This window comes from Zonotrichia albicollis, chromosome 23 (assembly GCF_047830755.1).
Source record: "Zonotrichia albicollis isolate bZonAlb1 chromosome 23, bZonAlb1.hap1, whole genome shotgun sequence".
Taxonomy (NCBI): domain Eukaryota; kingdom Metazoa; phylum Chordata; class Aves; order Passeriformes; family Passerellidae; genus Zonotrichia; species Zonotrichia albicollis.
This window is the reverse complement of record NC_133841.1, coordinates 4,362,929-4,381,830: the sequence shown is the minus strand read 5'-3', so window position 1 is coordinate 4,381,830 and position 18,902 is coordinate 4,362,929. Positions and strand designations below refer to the sequence as shown.

The following is an 18,902-nucleotide window of genomic DNA, read 5'->3' as shown; positions in this document are numbered from 1 at the left end:
GGCTGAGGGTCTCCAAGGGCTGTGCAGGAGCAGCTGAGGGAGGGGAATGGCTGAACTGCTGCAGGACGCGGGTGGGCATGGTGACACACATCCCCAGAGAGTCCAGATTTGAAGCTGTTGCTGTTGAGACAGTCACAACACCCAGAAGAACACCATCCACTTCAGAAGGCTTCTCACTGTTTATTTTAACAGCTTCCTGTCTTTTATACCTTCTCACAAAGTTTATACCCATTCATTGGCTACAATAAATCAGCATAATGTTCATTGGTGCAGGGAGATCTCCACCACTGTTTTCTGCCAATATCCAACTCAAGGCCCCCCTGTTTATCCTTTCTTCTCCTTGGTTTCCATATCAACAACCTTGGTAGGACTCCTTTCGGGGCAGAGGTGACTCTTAGCAGCTTCTCTTCTTCAGCTAGTTCTTTCTGGCTAACAGACCAGCTGTCAGCCCCTTCCACATGATGGTGGCTTTGTAGCAGTCAACCCTGTCCCATGGTTCAGTGTGGAAGATCAGACAGCTACAGAAGCAGAGCTGGGCAGTGCCACCAACCTTTTGGCCCTGGTAGAATGAAAACTGAGGGGGAGATAAACTCAAGGCAAGAACAGAAGTGAAGACATCATGTCTGGTCACTCTGACCCCCTGATGCTGACCACTCTGATGAGGGAAGATTAACAAGGACTTTGCTGGTAAAAGAGGTAACAAGGACATTACTAGTGTGAGAATGATAATCAAGAAGATTTTGTTTTTAAAGGGACTAGGACAAAGTGGTCCGAGAGGAAGATTTTGTACGAATGTAGTGGCCTATAAATATTTGTGTAATAAACTGGCTTTCCTCTGCTGGCATCAGTTCATGTCTGTGAATCCCCACACTCCAGTCTCTGAAAAGGATGAGGTGCTTTTGTGGTAATACCATCAAAACAGGTGGAGCTGCCAGGAGTGTTCCTGGACACCAAGGAGTGTCATCAACATCCTGGGCTATCAGAGCACAACTGTGAACAGGATATTAATGGGAGCAAAGTTCCCACTTTGCTCAGCACTCCCCAGATGGCATCAAGCATGCTGTGCTGCCTACTGGACTGTAACTCAAAAACATCTCCAGCAAGGGAAGTGAAATACATGAAGATTGACCAGGGTGGTGAGTAAGCTGGAACATTTACTTGTGGATGAGAAGCTGAGGGCACAAGCTTGCTGACAACATGAGAAAACTTGAAAGATTTGTTGGGAGAACTAAAAGTATTTTTGGAGTATTGGTGGTCATTGAACTGTGTGGGGCAATTCCTGCACATAGAGAGATGCAGAGTAATTTAAAAAGGTGACACTAAATATGAGTAAACAATGCTGTGTTAACATAATGAATGTGATGTTGACAACCATGACAACACCTCTTCCAACAACACCCTCCCAGAACCACACAGCAACAGCTCTTTCACTGGATATGTTGGGTGAGAAGGTGCAGGGGAAAGGATGACACAGAGGCACAGACTGGGATGCAGCAGAGCTTTAATGAGTCAAAAGGTGAGAAAGAAGTCACTCTGAGTGGTAGAGAGAGCAATGATGCTCTATCCCTGGGCTTGGACCATCCTAGGAGTCCCTGGGTTCCTTCCCAGGGAAGGAAACTTCCAGCTTCCAGCAGCTTCAGCAGGGGAGGCCACAGATGCCACTGCCCAGGCCAGAGAGGCCAAAGCCCCCAGAGCTGATGGGCACTCCCTGAGAGCTGAGGATGCTGCCAACAGCAGCAGAGCTGGAGGATCCCACGGCGGTGTTCTGGGGGAAGGAGCTGAGGATGGGCCCAGGCAGGGTCACCACCACGGGCGAGGGCTGGATGAACACGGTGGAGTCCTGGCACTGCCTGACACAGGGCTCATTGCAGCTGCTGCCCAGCGGGGTGGGCCCACAGGGCTGGCAGGGCTGGCACCGGGGGTAGCAGGACATGGCTGGGGGCTGCAGGTGCACCTGTGAAAGAGTGAAGAGAGAAGCAGACTCAGGGCTGAGTGAGGGGACACTGTTCATCCATCATCTGGAGAAAAGCCAGAAGCGCAAAATTGCACAATGATGTTTAGAGACACCCACCAGCCTCAATTCCTACTCAGCCATAAGGAATCCCCCTAAGAGCGACCAAGCCTGGGCCCTTCCACAGCTCAGGATACATCTAAGTCAAAACCCAGCCTCTCTATATGCCCAAGTTCTGCCCCTTCCCTCTCCCATAACAAGCTGCTCTCCACAACCCACATGGAACCACAGGGGCGGATAGGCTCCGAAAACTCAAAGGAAGAATAAAAGAAAGGGCTTCAGACTCACCTTGTTCTCAATGAGATGGAGGTGGGAGGAGTGAATGAGAGAGCAAGAAGAAGGTCCCCCTTTTATACAGCTCCTGCACTGCCCCATTCCCCCAGGCACTGCACAAGGACAGTAATTTTCCAACACATTCACCTCCAAAGCAAAATACCCGCCCTAACGCCACACGTTGTGGTTTGGTTTCCATCCAGGCTGCCATTTCACTTCCTCATTTCTGACACACTTGCTCTGTGCTGCAGCTCCTTTCACGTGTGCCAGGCCAGGCTTGAGCACTCCCGGGATCAGAGGTGTCCCTGCAGGCACAGGAGGGGCCCCCAGGCCAGAGAGTCCCTGCAGGCAGGGGAGGTTGCCTCAGGGCAGTGCCTTGCCCCTGTTGGCAGCTGCCTCTGCAGGGACAGCCCTGCTGACACATTTCCCTTCACAGGGAAAAGCAAGGCACAATTCTTCCCAAGGGTTTCTGAGATTCACATTCTCTGAACCTCAGAGAAAGGGAAAACACGTTTCTTATCACTTGCTGTGCCTGTGTTTGTGCAAAAGTAGAATGCAATATGGAGATTGTTTACCCACAGTGGTGGTGTTTTGTTTCCTTGGGCTGTCAGGGCCAGGTGTGTGTGTGTGTCAGGACTGTCACTGACAGCCATGAGATTCTGTGCAGTGTGAGCAGAATGAGTGCTTGGCAGATTCAGTTGAGATGAAATGTATATAGCATAGTATAATAAAGTAATTAATTATTTCTGATATCAATGGAGTCAGAAACATCATTTTCTCTCCCCTTCGTTGGAGTTGCCTTTGATTTACACCAGTCAGGTATCTGGCAGGATGGAGGCACCTGTGACAAGTAAAAGAAGTTAGAAAAGCTGGCAGCAGCTTAGGCATCCTGTGGGCAAGGATTAAGAAAGGTCCAGGAAAAACACAAGAAACCAAGAGGACCTCTGAGCACAGGGGATGTGCTTAAGGGGTACAAAACCAGGCCACATCAAGGAGTGCTGCACTTCCCTGCCCTGCAGACATGGAGGGAGCTGGGATGCATCCCAGAGGGCAAGAGAATGCCTTCAGTAGGTAAATTTCCAGGGAGAGACTCTCCCTACCTGTGGCAAGTCATGCTCTAATTTTGGGTTGGCTGTGTGTCAGCCTTTTGGTGAAAGGCCAAACCAGGAGGGTGTGATGTCTGCAAGGATGAGTCTCCCTCCAGCAAGGGCAGTTCCTACTATGCAAAGAGAAAACATCTCCAACACTGGACTGTAGCCAAGCCCAGAGCTCCCAACAGCCACATTCACACCTTGCCCTCAGCAGGACATTACTGTCTGCCAAAGAAGGTGGAAATCAGTGTTACCATTTTTCCCTGGTCCCATGATCCCTTCCTTCCAGAGACACCTCCAGCACATCTTCTGCCTGTGCTGATGCGTCCCTGCATGGGAAATCCTTCAGTCTTTCATCTCAATACTTGAAAGGAATCCTTGGATGCCTAATGATCACGTCAGGAATGAGGCAAACAAATGGCAGTGTTGATGGAAATAAAAGCACAGCCTGTGGTGTTAGGGAAGATATTTTGCTTTGGAGGTGAGTCTGTAGGAAAATTACTACCCTTGTGCAGTCACTATGGGCCTGGGGCAGTGCAGGGGCAATATAAGAGAGAGCTCATCCTCACTCTCTCATCCACTCCTCTTGCTTCAGTCTGCTTGGATCAAGGTGAGTTGGGTCACTTTTCTCCTCTCCTTCCTCCTCCTCCTCCTGTTTTCCAGTGCATACCTGTCACTTGGTCCTTTGCTGCATCGTGGGGCTGCTCTGTGAGATGTGGAATGTGAGAGAGGGTCACAGGGAGGGAGGCTGGGGCTTTGCTGAAGTGAGTGATAGTCTGGGCAGGAGCATTCTGAGATTGGTTGCTCTTGGCAGGGAACCTGTGGGCTAAACCTTATCACTCTCTACAATTTCCTGAATGTTACCTGTAGTCAGGTGGGGTTGGGCTCTTTCTCCAGGCAGCACTGACAGAATGAGAGGTCACAGTCTCAAGGTTCATCAAGGGAAATATAGGTTGGATACTAGGAAATAGTTTTTCATGCAAAAGGTGATGAAGTTCTGGAATGGTCTGCCTGAAGAGATGGTGGTCACCATCCCTGGATGTGTTTAACAAAGCCTGGATGTGGCACTGGGTGCCAGGGTTTAGTTGAGGTGTTGGGGCTGGGTAGGATGATCTCGAAGGTCTCTTCCAGCCTTGTGATTCTGTGATTCTGTGAAATGTGAGGAAGAACCTGTGGACATCCCTGCATCTCCAGCTTGGATGGAACCACGGCGTGGTGAGGCTGCCCTTCAAACACCTCTCATGCTCTGCTCCCCCCTTCCCTCTCTCCCAGGTGCACCTGCAGCCCCCAGCCATGTCCTGCTACCCCCGGTGCCAGCCCTGCCAGCCCTGTGGGCCCACCCCGCTGGGCAGCAGCTGCAATGAGCCCTGTGTCAGGCAGTGCCAGGACTCCACCGTGTTCATCCAGCCCTCGCCCGTGGTGGTGACCCTGCCTGGGCCCATCCTCAGCTCCTTCCCCCAGAACACCGCCGTGGGATCCTCCAGCTCTGCTGCTGTTGGCAGCATCCTCAGCTCTCAGGGAGTGCCCATCAGCTCTGGGGGCTTTGGCCTCTCTGGCCTGGGCAGTGGCCTCTGTGGCATCAGGAACCTCCCCTGCTGAAGCTGCTGGTGATGATTCCAGGGTGTGAACCTAAGGACTCAGCAGGATGGTTCTTCACTGGGGATGGAGCATTGGCTTGTTGCTTCCTGAGGGGCTGAGCAAGCCCAGCAGCCCTTGCAGAAGGACTCTTGGCAAGCACAGCCCATCCCTGCCTCTGTCCCCTGCCACTCTCTCCTTTCCCTCCTGTGTCCCTGTTCCCTTGTGCTCCCTGGGGCTGTGAGTCCCACTCAGCCATCCTGGGGAGCACCTCATGGCTCTGCTCCCTCTCTGGATCAGGCAGGTGGAACCTGCTGGGGCACAGATTCCCTTCTGTCCCTCGTGCTCTCTGCACTGGGACCTCCAGATGGACCAACCTTGTTTCTGTGTTTTGTCTCATTAAATTTCTGTTGCATCCCAGCCCGTGTGTCTGTGTCATTCTTTCCTCTGCAGTTTCTTTTTCAACATGCCCAGGGGAAAATATGTTTTTAAGAGCTGTTTTTGTGAGGGTTTGCTTGGGATGAATATGCAGTGATGGATAATTGTGACGGTGTTCACAGGGATCCGAGGTTGAGGAAAGCGACAAGAATCTGACTCCATGTTTCAGAAGGCTTGATTTATTATTTTATGATATATATTCTATTAAAACTATACTAAAAGAATAGAAGAAAGGATTTAATCAGAAGGCTGGCTAAGAATAGAAAAAAAAAAGAATTAATAACAAAACCTTGTGGCTCAGACAGAGAGTTGGAGCCAGCTGACTGAGATTGGCCATTAATTAGAAACAACCACATGAGACCAATCCCAGATGCACCTGTTGCATTCCACAGCAGCAGATAACCATTGTTTGCATTTTGTTCCTGAGGCCTCTCAGCTTCTCAGGAGGAAAAATCCTAAGGAAAGGATTTTTCAGAAAATAGTGTGTCTAGAGATAATAGCATTGTGTAGGTTTTACACAAGATGGAGTTCAATTTCACCAAATTAACCCTTCTATGAATTCTTTGCAGTTGGAGCTAGGATGGTGCTGATAACACAGAAATATTTTGGGTTTTTCTGGGCAGTGCTTGCCTGGCATCAACCCTGTCTCTCCACCCTCCTCTACAAAAAAGCTCATGAAGGTGGATGTGGTCAAGAGCATGGGAGAGGACATAGCCAGGCTGGCCGACCCACACTGACCAAAGGGATATTTGATACCATGAGACATCATGGTCAGCAAAAAACACTGAGAGAAAGGAGGAGGGGGCTGGCAGGGGAGCATTTATTAATAGATTGTTTGTCAAGAAAGAAACTAAGTGTACTTTGGTCCTGCTTCCCAGGAGAGGCTGGGCATTGACAGTTGATGGAAGATGACAATAAAACTATTTTTTCCCGTGTTTTTGCTTTTCTTCATTAAATTACCTTTATCTCCACACATAGTATATTAATTTTGTCTTCTCCCACCATACTCTTTGAGGAGAGGGAGTGATTGAACATTTTGATGGGCACCTGGGGGCTAGGAAAGATGAAACTGTGCAGGGGATGAGCAAATAGACCTCTCCATTCTCATCCATGAGTGATGCCAGGTTGTTTTGTTGTGCGGGCTCACAAAGTCCTTTTTCATCTTAGTGTGAGGCATTGAAAAATACTCATTAACTCTATTGACTTAATGTGGTGTTTGAGGTATCTGGTGTCAGGGTGGTGCAAGAAGAGAGAATTTTTTGGTGTGGCAACAGTGAAATTTATCCTGAGGTGGCTGGTGACAGCTTTTAACACAACTCTGGATCTTGACCAGCACTATCAGAGGACAGGGGTCCAAATCACTTCTGAGAATGTCACCATGCATCTGAACTGCATTTAAGAACACAGTAGTCGGGGCAGACACCCAAAACCACACCTAAGAACACCAGGAACCAAAACAACACCTATGGTAATTGTCCCAGTAGTGGAAAAAAATCGTGGACAAGGAGGTGAATGGGACCATGTCACTGGTGAATTGAGTGAAGAGGAGAAAAGAGGAAAAAATCACAAGTTGTATAAATGCAGTCAACCACTACCTTGTACCAGCAGACCAATACCCAGCCAGGCTCTGGAGAACACCTACTTTGGAGAAACTGCCTACAGTTTTTTGCTGAGCATGTTCTATGGCATGGCACAGCCCTTTCATCAATTCAGCTGAACCAGTGGGAGGATTTTCCCACTTGATTTTTCTTCCCTGGTACACTAGCAATCCTTGGACCTCTCACAATTTTATGTTATTCAGAGTATTATTCCATGAACTGTCAGTTTCAGTCCTTCAGTGGTGTTTGCAGTCTCTGGCAGTAGGGAACATACTGGAATTCAGTGGAAAACCCATTTAGGGGCCGAAAAGTGGGAAGATCTGCTGAGGAGTCTCCCTGAGGCTGATGGTGTTGCCCTGACTGCCCTCTGATCCAGCAGGATGGCTCAGTGCAGGGCCCCCTAACTGGACACTGACAGAGTGGCTGCTGGAATTGAGGACATCCCTCTGTCTGTCCTGGATTGCCCAAACCCTGCCAGGGGGCTCAGAGACCTTGGCACAGAGCCCAAGACACCTGTGACTTTGATTAAGAAAAAATTACCAACCTTATATAAGGATCTGCAAGCCACAAAAGTCTAAGTAGAATAATAGTTTGTCACAGGGTGGAAAATAGATTTTTTGAGGTTTTTGGAATGGGGGTTCAGGAGGCAAGATGGAGGAATCTGGGTGTGTCCAGCCTTTCTCCTTCTTCTTCTCGGCCTCCATCTTCTGCTGTTATGCTGGCACTTTTGGATTGGTTTAGAGTAGAAGCTCACTGTCTAACATGTGTGATAGGTATTGGGAAGTTATGGTAAATAATGTACACGTAGTTTTTAGTATAAAAAGATAACACCAGTGGGCCTCTGTCTGACCTTCTGAATGGACCTCAGCAGGCCAGAGAAAGTTTTATAGATAAGAAACAATAAACAACCTTGAGAATGAGAACTGAAGAGTTCTGACTCCTTCTTCGACCACCAGGCTGGGAAAAGAGACTTTCTAACACATCTTGGGGTCACTTTGACCAGCAGAAGTCCCAAGAGGTGGCTGACACAATGGTCTCAGTTTTACTGGGGCACCGACAGACAAATTAAACATTAAGGGTTGAGAAAATCGCCCCTTTTGCCAGGACAGCATCTCTGATGGAACTCTAGCCAATGAACTCTGTTGAATCATTCCATCCAGCCCTAGATAGGTATAGAAGTTTGAAAAACAGAGGATCACCCTCAGAGCTATCCTGTGATAATGGTCCTCGTACAAGCATATCCAATAACCTCCTATGTCTTTTTGTGAGGGCATGATGTGAGGGCATTTTGTGAGGGCAGGGGAAATGATGACAAAAAGGCAATGGCTCAAATGCAATAGAACTTTATTGAGTCAAAAGATGAAAAACTACGTAAATATGAGTTAAAGGAGCACCAGAGGCAGACAGGAGTCTGCACCAAATAACTGTGGTGGAGATCTCAGAAGATGTCCATCTGCCTGATCCAGAGAGGGAGCAGGGCCAGCAGGTCCTCCCCTGGATGGGTGTGTGGGACTCAGTGCCCCAGGGAGCACAAGGGAACAAGGAGAGGGAGACAAAAGAGGGCAAGAGGGCAGAGGCAGGGATGGGCTGTGCTTGCCAAGAGTCCTTCTGCAAGGGCTGCTGGGCTTGCTCAGCCCCTCAGGAAGCACCAAGGCGATGCTCCATCCCCAGTGAAGAATCATCTTGCTGAGTCCTTAGGTTCACACCCTGGAATCATCACCAGCACCTTTAGCAGGGGAAGCTCCTCCTGCCACAGAGGCCACTGCCCAGGCCAGAGAGGCCAAAGCCCCCAGAGCTGATGGGCACTCCCTGAGAGCTGAGGATGCTGCCAACAGCAGCAGAGCTGGAGGATCCCACGGCGGTGTTCTGGGGGAAGGAGCTGAGGATGGGCCCAGGCAGGGTCACCACCACGGGCGAGGGCTGGATGAACACGGTGGAGTCCTGGCACTGCCTGACACAGGGCTCATTGCAGCTGCTGCCCAGCGGGGTGGGCCCACAGGGCTGGCAGGGCTGGCACCGGGGGTAGCAGGACATGGCTGGGGGCTGCAGGTGCACCTGGGAGAGAGAAATGAGAAGCAGAACAGAAACTGTGGATGAAGAGCAGTCTTGCACTCAATTAAGAGTGAGATAAGTCGGAGAAAAAAGACAAGTTGGAGAAAAGAGCTGGTAACATTGCAGTGAGATCCACAGGTTTCCCATTCCTTTCAGCCCAAAAGAACCCCCTGGACAGCAACCAAGCCCAAAGAGGTTCCTTCCTCGCCCATTGCCATGAGACACTTTAACAAATTTCAGCCTCTGGTGATGACAGAACTTCCTCCTCTTCCCTCTCCTATTATAGCAGTTCCAAGACCCCACATAGGACCCCACATAGACACTTAACCAAGTTTCTGATGATGACAGAATTTCCTCCCCTTCCCTATCCCATGACAGCAGTTCCAAGACCCCATGTAGGAGTGGAGCAGGTATGAGCTGAGGTGCATTGGAGGAATAGGAAGAGAAAGAGGAGCAAAAGCTTCAGACTCACCTTGTATTGAAGGAGATGGAGGTGAGAGGAGTGGATGAGACAGTGAGGAGAAGGAGCTGCTTTTATACTGCTCCTGCACTGCCCCAGGCCCACAGACATTGCACGACAGCAGTAATTTTCCTGCAGACTCACCTCAAAAACAAAATGTTCTACCTGGTGGCGCAGGTTGTATTCTGGTTTCTGTCAACCTGTGCTGCCATTTAATTTCCTCATTTTCCACATTCCTGCTCTGCTTTCATGTGCTGAGATGAGGCACCCAAGGATATCCTTGGTGATGCTGTGTCAGTGAAGGCAGAAGATGTGTTTGAAGTGTGGTGGGGTCCCGTGAGCACTGGGGATCTTGGCTTGGAGTGAATTGCAATTTTATACAGCTCCCCTTGTAGCAAGAATTTTCAGCTCTCTTCCTATTATTGAGCTTTTTTCTGGGGAGAATGTTTGCCAGTTTGTCTGAGTATGCAGGACTAGGGACAATCAAAGCCTGGCTGGGTTTGAACCAGAGCAGAATACAGAGAATACAGAATATAGAATACAGCAGAACCAGAGCAGGCAAAATACACGATGGGCACAAGAAATTCTTCCAGGTAGATGAGAAGTCCAAAGGCTGACTGGAGCAGCCTCACTGAGGACACGGGTTACAGGAAAAGTGGAGGTACTCAAGGAATCCTTGGCCTTGGTTTTTATTAGCAGGAATTGCTGTCAAGAGATTGGGCCACTGGGAAAGTCACCAGCAGGAAAGGTTTACCTGCACAAGTCCTACTGGGGGAAGAAAAATCTCCTCCCCACTACAGGCTGGAGACGATTTGCTCCTAAAGAGCTTCACAGCAGAGGCTCTGGAGGGCACCACGGGACAGCCCAGGGCCCTTGTGGAAATGGCATCTGACAGTATCCTGGGCATCATATTTCAGATGATGGAAGGTGATCTCAGAAGTGTGGAGATAGAGGAGACAATGCCGCTCTCAATCTTCACCTACAAGAACTCCCAGGCTGCTGCATCCCTTAAAAGAGTTCTGAGAAGGTGGGGGAGCCTTCTCAGCAGTGAATGGGTGTCAAAAAAAAGACTGTCTGAAAAGAGTCAACCAGTGAAAGCTTGCTAATGCATTCTGGATCATGGTTTCTATAAAGTGAATTACTGACTGTCTGGGGAACTGGGCCACAGAGGCCCTCTAGCACTCAAGAAGAACAAACAGCAAGATCTGCACTTGGAAATTAAAAACTTCTTCCAGCAGTATGGGCTGGAGACTGAACTGTGCTACAGTCCTAGAGTTTCAGCTCTCTTTTCTCTCGTGAGGATGCCTTGGGGAGAGGCTTGGAGGGTGCAGTGGATGCACAAACCTCATCCTGCTGGCCAAAGGGACCTTGCTGTGTTGAGGAGCTCTCCTGAATGCTCTGTGGAGGGATAGGAGGGGTTGCAGAAAAAAATCTCCCCACTGGTTGGGACTCATCAATGGTCCCTCATCAATGGTGTATAGGAATGTGTCACCTTGTTGATGGAGTGACAAAACTATCCTTTGTCCCCTTTAAAGGGAAAGAAGCCCAGAAGTTTCTCTCCTCAATTGGGTAAAAAGACATTTTATAGGTCTAGGGGACTTCACCTCAAATTTAAGGATAACCAATTGGACAGGGGCCAAAAAGTCCCACCTGAACAATTCACTAGAAAAAGAAGAGAACAAAGAAATGAATAGCTTTTGTGAGGTGTTTTACCAGCAGCAAGAACCTCTTGCACCTGGATTGGTTTTTCTCTGTAAAGAGCTTTGTTATTTTGCCTTTTATTAAACCTTTTTGTTTCCAACACTGCAGCAGAAGCCATCCTGCTGATTTTATTCTTCCAAAGGTGGCTGAGCTATCCTGGGTGAGTAATAGACCTCCAAGAGCTTTTGAGACCTGGCTTGAGGAGGCAACTATTACTCCTGTGCATTGAGAATTCTCTTGGCATCTGTGCTTCAGCACTCCTTGTTTACCATGCCCAAAAAGACTTGTTTGGAGAGCAACACAGCAACCCTTGGGGAAGCAGGAACTTGTCCAGCTCCCTAGTAAATGAGATCTGTCAGTGACAGCCCTGCAGTGCCACGCACCTCAGAACACTGAGGGAGGGGATGTGCTCAGAAAAGCCCTGGGTACCAAACCTGCTCTCAAACCACATTAAGGACTGATGCACTTCCCTGCCCTGCAGACTTGGAGGCAGCTGGGATGCATCCCAGAGGGCAAGGGAATGCCTTCAGTAGGCAAATTTCCAGGGGGAGACTCTCCCTACCTGTGGCAACTCATGCTCTAATTTTGGGCTGGCTGTGTGTCAGCCTTTTGGTGTGAGGCCAAGGCATGAGAGTGTGATGTCTGCAGACCCATGGCCCTTGCAGGGACACAATTGCCCTCCAGCAAGGGCAGATCCATCCCTAACCCAGGAAAAGTGGTGCAAGAACTGGGCTGTACCCAAGTACACAGCTTCAGGCAGCCACCACAGCCATTGCTGACAGCATGAGCATCTCGCCAACACTCCCATAGCTTTAGGGGCTCACAGGGCAGTCAACATGTTTTGCAAAAGTCTCTCATGCTGGTCAGGGTTTAAGGCATGCAGCCAAAGCTCATGGCACTGTGAGGAGAATGGGACAAACAAGGTGCTGTGCCAAGCTCCAACACACCCCTCATGTAGTGAGGGGAGACCACACCAGAATGGTGATCATGGTCCTTAGGAAAGATGACATTTTCTTTCTTCATGGTGACTGAAGGCAGTGATTTGAGACCCCCCAGAGGCTGCCATGAGAGGGGATGACTCTTCCAAGTAAATCTGTAAAGGATTGAGGGAGAAGGATAAGTCATGTCATTAGGCAAAGGAGCCTTTGTGCACCTAGGACATACTCCTGCACTGGCAGGGGGAGAGCCAAACCTTTCTGTAATGGGGTTTGAAAAGAACATCACCAGATTTCCCAGTTCCATGTCCTACATCTGCACAGACCCCTCCTGCACCTGAGGGTACATCTTCTGGTGACAGGTGCATGATCCATCTTGGGAAATCATTGTATCTGTCATCCTGGAACTTGAAAGGAGACTACATAGCATAATGGGTGCGTCAGAAACGAGGAAATGCACTGGCAATGGTGATGGAAAACAGAACACAACCTGGGGCATTAGGTGGGATATTTTGCTTTGAAGATGAGTCTGTTGGAAAATTACTATCCTCATGCAGTGACTGTGGGCCTGGGGCAGCACAGGAGCACTATAAAAGGAGTTCCATCTCCTCACTGTCTCATCCACTCCTCTCCTGCACACAGTCTCCTTGGGAACAAGGTAAGTCTGAAGCTCTTTATTCTTCTTTTATTCATTCTCATCATTGTGCTTCCATGGGATTTTTCAGCACAAAGTTGTCTCTTTGTCCTGTACCTGATTCTGGGGTCCTTGCTTTCTGTACCATTCCCTTGCTCTCTATGGGACAGGGGAAGATGCAAAAGGGGGGACATGGCGAGAGGTTGGAGCTCAGTTAGGTGTCTCCTTTGGTGTGGGCTAGGAAGGGATCTCCCAGAGCTCAGTTGTGTTTTGCAGGTCTCTTTAGGGCTTTGGAGAACTGTGGAAACCCAGGGCACGAGGAATATTTTTCTGTCTGCTCTGGCATGTCCTTGTGCCCAGGGAAGCACTGACTTGGACCCTCATTCATGGAGAAAACTAAATTTCAAGATAGACTGGAATCCACAAAAGTGTAAAATAGATTATAGAGAGTACTGTATGTGTATTCCTTCATGAGAAATTGAGGTTTTGGGATTTTTAGTGTGTTGTGGATGGAAGCAAGATGGAGAGCACAGGGTGTCATCCGGGGTTTCTTCTTCATGCTTCTTCTTCCTTCTTCTTGGGTTTGGGTGGCATTTTGTAATTGGGCAGAAAAGTCCACTTTGGAATCAGTTATTGGGTAAAAAGGGAAAATAATCCAGGTGTCTGTCACTCTTGCACCGGGGTTGGGGCAGGAACAGGAGAGAGGCAGAGTGGTAGAAAAGGCAAAGAAGGTTTTATTCAAAAGAACCGAGTGGTTTTTATAGAGTGGTACAATAGATTCTATTCTATTGGATAACTAACAGAAACATCTTTCTCACCCACTGTCCTTGAGAGGAACAGAAAAATAAAGTAGAAAAACGGCATCTGCAAATTGTTTATACTCAACAAGTTATCACATCTTTCCAGCTCCCTATAACCTCTCACAACCTGCTGTGAGAAATGCTTGCCGTTCCTCTCTCTCTGTCCCATGGCATCCACAGATGTCAGTTCTTAATTGGATAGTTTAGTCTTAAAAGACCTTGTAACCAGAGATTGTTGGCCATTTTGTGCCTTCTAATGAAAGGCTGTCCAACTCACAGTAGTGAGATTGTTTTACTAATAAGAAATAATAAATATTTGAGGCCGAACATGAATTACTGCCCCAAGTGTGTTCAGTCCAGAGTCAGAAAAATGGATGACTGGTACCCTCACAGAGAAGGAGAAGCCTGTGGGCCTCCCTATGATCCTTCCAGCACTTTGTGTGAGCTGTATTCTCTCCTTTGTGGTGATGTTACAGGCTTGTAATCACTTATGCTTTTCTACTCCCTTCCCTCTCTCCCAGGTGCACCTGCAGCCCCAAGCCATGTCCTGCTACCCCCGGTGCCAGCCCTGCCAGCCCTGTGGGCCCACCCCGCTGGGCAGCAGCTGCAATGAGCCCTGTGTCAGGCAGTGCCAGGACTCCACCGTGTTCATCCAGCCCTCGCCCGTGGTGGTGACCCTGCCTGGGCCCATCCTCAGCTCCTTCCCCCAGAACACCGCCGTGGGATCCTCCAGCTCTGCTGCTGTTGGCAGCATCCTCAGCTCTCAGGGAGTGCCCATCAGCTCTGGGGGCTTTGGCCTCTCTGGCCTGGGCAGTGGCATCTGCGGCAGGAGGAGCTTCCCCTGCTAAAGGTGCTGGTGATGATTCCAGGGTGTGAACCTAAGGACTCAGCAGGATGGTTCTTCACTGGGGATGGAGCATTGGCTTGTTGCTTCCTGGAGGGCTGAGCAAGCCCAGCAGCCCTTGCAGAAGGACTCTTGGCAAGCACAGCCCATTTCTGCCTCTGTCCCCTGCCACTCTCTCCTTTCCCTCCTGTGTCCTTGCTCCCTTGTGCTCCCTGGGGCTGTGAGCCCCACACATCCATCCTGGGGAGCACCTGCTGGCCCTGCTCCCTCTCTAGAGCAGGCAGATGGACATTCTAGGGTTCTCAGAACCTTCTAGGGTTCTCAGCTCCAACCATGGGGCACAATCTCTTATCTGTCCCTCATGCTCACTGCACCATGACCATCGCTTGAAATGACCTAATTTCCCTCTCTTGTCTCATTAAAGTTATGCTGCATTTGAGCCATTGCCTCTGTGTCATTTTTCCTGCAGATGCTCTCCCAAGACAATCAGGGAAAGAGATGTTGCTCAGTCTTTGTTCTGGGAGGTGTTTGGGGATGGCTTTGAAGTGACTGGTAACACAGGCTTGCAGCAAGTTTCCTTAGTCAGACACTGGATTAATTTCTGCTTTCTAAATCTTGCAAAACTTGCAGGATGATGACATTCCAGATGCCAAAGGGATTTTATTGCTAATGGCATCCAGGGCCAGCTTTAATCTTTGTGGATGGAAAGTTCACTTGGAGCATCACTCTTTCTCTAGTGCACCAGGATAACTTGGTCCATATCTGCCAATCCTTTCTATGCCATGAAATTTCCATTTCTTTATCACTACACACAAAACACACATGTCAGAATCCCTTTACTTATGATTAAATGCTCCACCTGGAAACAATCCCTCCTTTTTTTTGTGAATAAAATCCTCTGCAAAGATCAAAAATGTTTTGTCACTGAATTGTTGGACTTAGCGGAGTCTTCAACAGTTTCTTTCAGCCCTTGGAAGAGTGCAGTGAGACCAGGTCAATGTAGGCAAGTATAATCTACAAGGAAGTGTGATCTTGGGACATGGAGAGATAAAATTTCCACTACAGAATCTTTTCACCCCTTTATCCATCCTCTGAAGAGTGGCTGCCATCAGAACAAGGTTCATTGACTGGATGTGTCTGTCTGTGGAGGTGAAATAGAAACTGCACATGGAGGCCAGCTTCATAGAATCACTGAAAATCCTTGAGGTGTTGTGAGGTCCCCAGGATAACATGAGAGATGAGAATTTGACTCCATGTTTCTCAGAAGGCTGTTTTATTATTTTATGATATGATAATGTTATGTTATATCATATCAAATGCTACACTAAAACTATACTAAAGAAAGAGAAAAGATACATCAGAAGGCTAGACAAGAATGAATAATAAAAACCTGTGACTGACTCAGAGAGTCCGACACAGCTGGACTGTGATTGGCCATTAATTAAAAACAATTCACATGTTTGGATAAACAATCTCCAGACCACATTCCAGAGGAGCAAAACATGGAGAAGCTGAGGCTTCTCAACTTCCCAGGAGAAGAAATCCTGGCAAAGGGATTTTTCAGAAAATATCATGGTGATGTACTCTGAGCTGGAAGGCACTCACAAGAATCACCAAGTCCAAATCCTGGCCCTGCACAGCCACCCCAGCCATCCCACCCTGTGCCTGAGAACATTGTCCAAATGTTCCTTGAGCTCTGGCAGCCTTGGGACTGTGACCATTCCCTGGGGAGCCTGTTCAATATCTGATCACCCTCTAGGGGAAAGACTCTTTTCCTGATATTCAAACTAAATCTGCTGCTGAGAAACAGAAGATCCATGCCCACCTTTCTCTCTGGCAGCTGGGGAGAGACAAGGACCACACAGAGGCACAGGCTGGGATGCAGCAAAACTTTAATTAAGAAGAAAAGCAGGCCCTCTGAGTGGGCATCATAGTGCAGGGATGTAGGAGATTTGGCCATGAGTCCCTTGGCCATGGTGAAGTCACACCTTGGATGGGGCTTAGCCAGTGATCACAGCCCAGAGGAGGACATGAAAGCAGAGACAAAAAAAGAACAGGAGGGAAACAGGCAAGTTAGACAAAGGCCATGGTTTGAGAGCCCAGGCATAGCTCTTCCCAAATGCCATGGATGCTCAGTGCCTCTAAATGACCACACTCAGTCCATTTCCATCTTCTGGGTTCCGGGGGTTCCTTCTGTGGAGCAGCTTCAGCAGACCCTGTTCCAGCGGGGCCTGGCAATGCAGGAGAGGTCAAATCCTCTGGAGCTGATGGGCACTCCTTCAGATCTGAGGATGCTGCCAGCAGCAGCAGAGGAGGAGGATCCCACCACAGTGTTCTGAGGGAAGGAGCTGAGGATGGGGCCGGGCAGGGTCACCACCACAGGGGAGGGCTCAATGACGATGGTGGAGCTCTGGCACTGCCTGACACAGGGCTCATTGCAGCTGCTGCCCAGGGGAGTGGGGCCACAGGGCTGGAAACAGGGGTTGCAAGGCTGAAAACAGGGGTTGCAGGGCCAGTTGCAAGGGGTGCAGGGCTGGTAGCAAGGGGGGCAAGGCTGGCAGCTGGACATGGCTCTGAGTCTCAGTGCACCTGGGAGAGAAGAGAGACAAGATGGGGATGGTTAAGGAGCCACCTCTCCACCCGCCACAAGGGAGCCAAGACACAGCCTGGCCTGGGAGATGCAGCCAGTGCAGGGAGGTGTTTTGAAGAGATAACCCAAAACTCCACAACTTTGTGGAAGTTGTAAAGCCGGTATGTTTATTACAGTGGACGCATGTGGAGATTGCTCTCCTCAAAAGACACGTGTACCTCTGGGAACTTCAGGTCCCTTTTTATCCCTCTCTCAAATGCATATGCATACAATTTCACAATAGGTTCATACATATTCATTTTAACGAATTTCGCATGACATTTGCTGCTAGTTCTTCTTTATCAGAAAGAATTCCTAGGTCAGCTTGACCTGCTCTCACAGCAGTCCCTCTGTCTCTCTTTATCACCCTCTGTCTCCCCTTCCTTATCTCTGTCCTTCACTGAAGCAGTTTCTCTGAGCCTAGGCTTTGCAGTCAGGCTACATAGCTATGTTCTCTAACCACAGACTCAAAAATGTACATTCCACCTAAATCAAAATGGATTTCTACTCTGGAGAGTTTCTACTCTGTCTCAGAGGACCACACGAATCATTGCCTGCTCCCCACCACTGAGCAAGGACAGACAGGCCCACAAAAGCACTTTCTTAGTCAAGACAACAAGAGTTCCCCCAGCCCAGACACAGCCCTTCTCCACACCAAACCCTCTCTCCACCTCCCCATACCAAACAGGCAGCCTCAAGCCCAGCATAGGACAGAGCCTCCAACTCACTTGCTTCCAAAGGAGAAGAAGGGCAGTGGAGTGGATGGGAGAGTGAAAAGCTGGGACGCCTTTTATACTGGTCCTGCACTGCCCCAGGTCCAGAGGAAGTCTCTCTGGAAACAATAATTTTCTCAGAAGCTCATTTCAAGTGCAAAACACTCCAATTACTGATATGAGCTGTGTTTTGTTTTCCTGCATGGCCGCATTTCCATTGCCTTCCTTGGCCACGCACGTTTCTCCCTGAAGGCTCCATTTTAGAGCTGATCATGGAAGCCCATTGACCTGTGGGACAGAAGCTCATTTGTGCCACCAGAAGATGAGTCTGGAGTGCCAGAGGCACTGCCTGCAGTCTGGGGACATTGGCTTGGGGCATTCCCACGGGCAGGAAGGGCCCTGAAGCTCCAAGCCCTGGAATGTTTGCTCATATGCTGAAGGGTTACTGAACGTGCTGATGGGCCACATCCCTTCCTCCCACCCTCCAAAATCTCTGATTCACACTGGACATTGCCTTTGCAGGCTGGTCATCAGCACTGCGGCTCTCATCTCTTTTCCTTTTAATGCTGCTCTCAGAAGTCCTTGGTGCACTTGTTGTGCCTCATCCACTCCATGGACTTCCTCTGATAGCCCCCTACAAACACAAACAACCTCATTGTTTCCTCTCCCAGGATGCTCCAGCCTTGCCCACCTAAGAGATTTCTCTAGAGGTTTCTCTGAGTCTCCTTTGCCACACAAGCCCACAGCTGCTCAAGTGGAGGCTCTTTTTTCAGTGATGTTTTCACCACATCAAGGCCTCTTCTGCTTCTCACACTATTAGTGGAAGCACAAGAACTAGGGAGGGGACAGCTGGGACAGCAAAGGCAATGGCCAGTATGAATCAGAGATTTTGGAGGGTGGGAGGAAGGGATGTGGCCCATCAGCACGTTCAGTAACCCTTCAGCATATGAACAAACATTCCAGGGCTTGGAGCTTCAGGGCCCTTCCTGCCCGTGGGAATGCCCCAAGCCAATGTCCCCAGACTGCAGGCAGTGCCTCTGGCACTCCAGACTCATCTTCTGGTGGCACAAATGAGCTTCTGTCCCACAGGTCAATGGGCTTCCATGATCAGCTCTAAAATGGAGCCTTCAGGGAGAAACGTGCGTGGC

The 18,902-nt window shown here is 49.2% G+C and overlaps 4 protein-coding genes across 4 annotated transcripts; 2 read left to right on the top strand and 2 right to left on the bottom strand.

The window, feature by feature from the left end:
• Nucleotides 1-1,636: 1,636 nt before the first annotated feature.
• LOC102073732 (feather keratin 1-like) lies at nt 1,637-1,933 on the bottom strand. Its single transcript, XM_026798551.2, has one exon. It carries the CDS (start codon nt 1,931-1,933, stop codon nt 1,637-1,639), a length of 297 nt encoding a protein of 98 aa, XP_026654352.2.
• Nucleotides 1,934-4,668: 2,735 nt separating this feature from the next.
• LOC141731539 (feather keratin 1-like) lies at nt 4,669-4,974 on the top strand. Its single transcript, XM_074557816.1, has one exon. The coding sequence runs from the start codon at nt 4,669-4,671 to the stop codon at nt 4,972-4,974; it is 306 nt and encodes a 101-aa protein (XP_074413917.1).
• A 3,740-nt stretch (nt 4,975-8,714) lies between these two features.
• LOC141731541 (feather keratin 1-like) lies at nt 8,715-9,020 on the bottom strand. The gene has a single exon (XM_074557819.1). The coding sequence runs from the start codon at nt 9,018-9,020 to the stop codon at nt 8,715-8,717; it is 306 nt and encodes a 101-aa protein (XP_074413920.1).
• Nucleotides 9,021-14,110: 5,090 nt separating this feature from the next.
• LOC141731494 (feather keratin 1-like) lies at nt 14,111-14,431 on the top strand. Its single transcript, XM_074557547.1, has one exon. The coding sequence runs from the start codon at nt 14,111-14,113 to the stop codon at nt 14,414-14,416; it is 306 nt and encodes a 101-aa protein (XP_074413648.1). The 3' UTR covers nt 14,417-14,431.
• The last annotated feature ends 4,471 nt before the right edge of the window (nt 14,432-18,902 follow it).

Bases quoted from the DNA above. Each gene is read 5' to 3' on its own strand.
- LOC141731494 (XM_074557547.1), top strand. From the start codon at position 14,111: ATGTCCTGCTACCCCCGGTGCCAGCCCTGCCAGCCCTGTGGGCCCACC.
- LOC141731541 (XM_074557819.1), bottom strand. From the start codon at position 9,020: ATGTCCTGCTACCCCCGGTGCCAGCCCTGCCAGCCCTGTGGGCCCACC.
- LOC102073732 (XM_026798551.2), bottom strand. From the start codon at position 1,933: ATGTCCTGCTACCCCCGGTGCCAGCCCTGCCAGCCCTGTGGGCCCACC.
- LOC141731539 (XM_074557816.1), top strand. From the start codon at position 4,669: ATGTCCTGCTACCCCCGGTGCCAGCCCTGCCAGCCCTGTGGGCCCACC.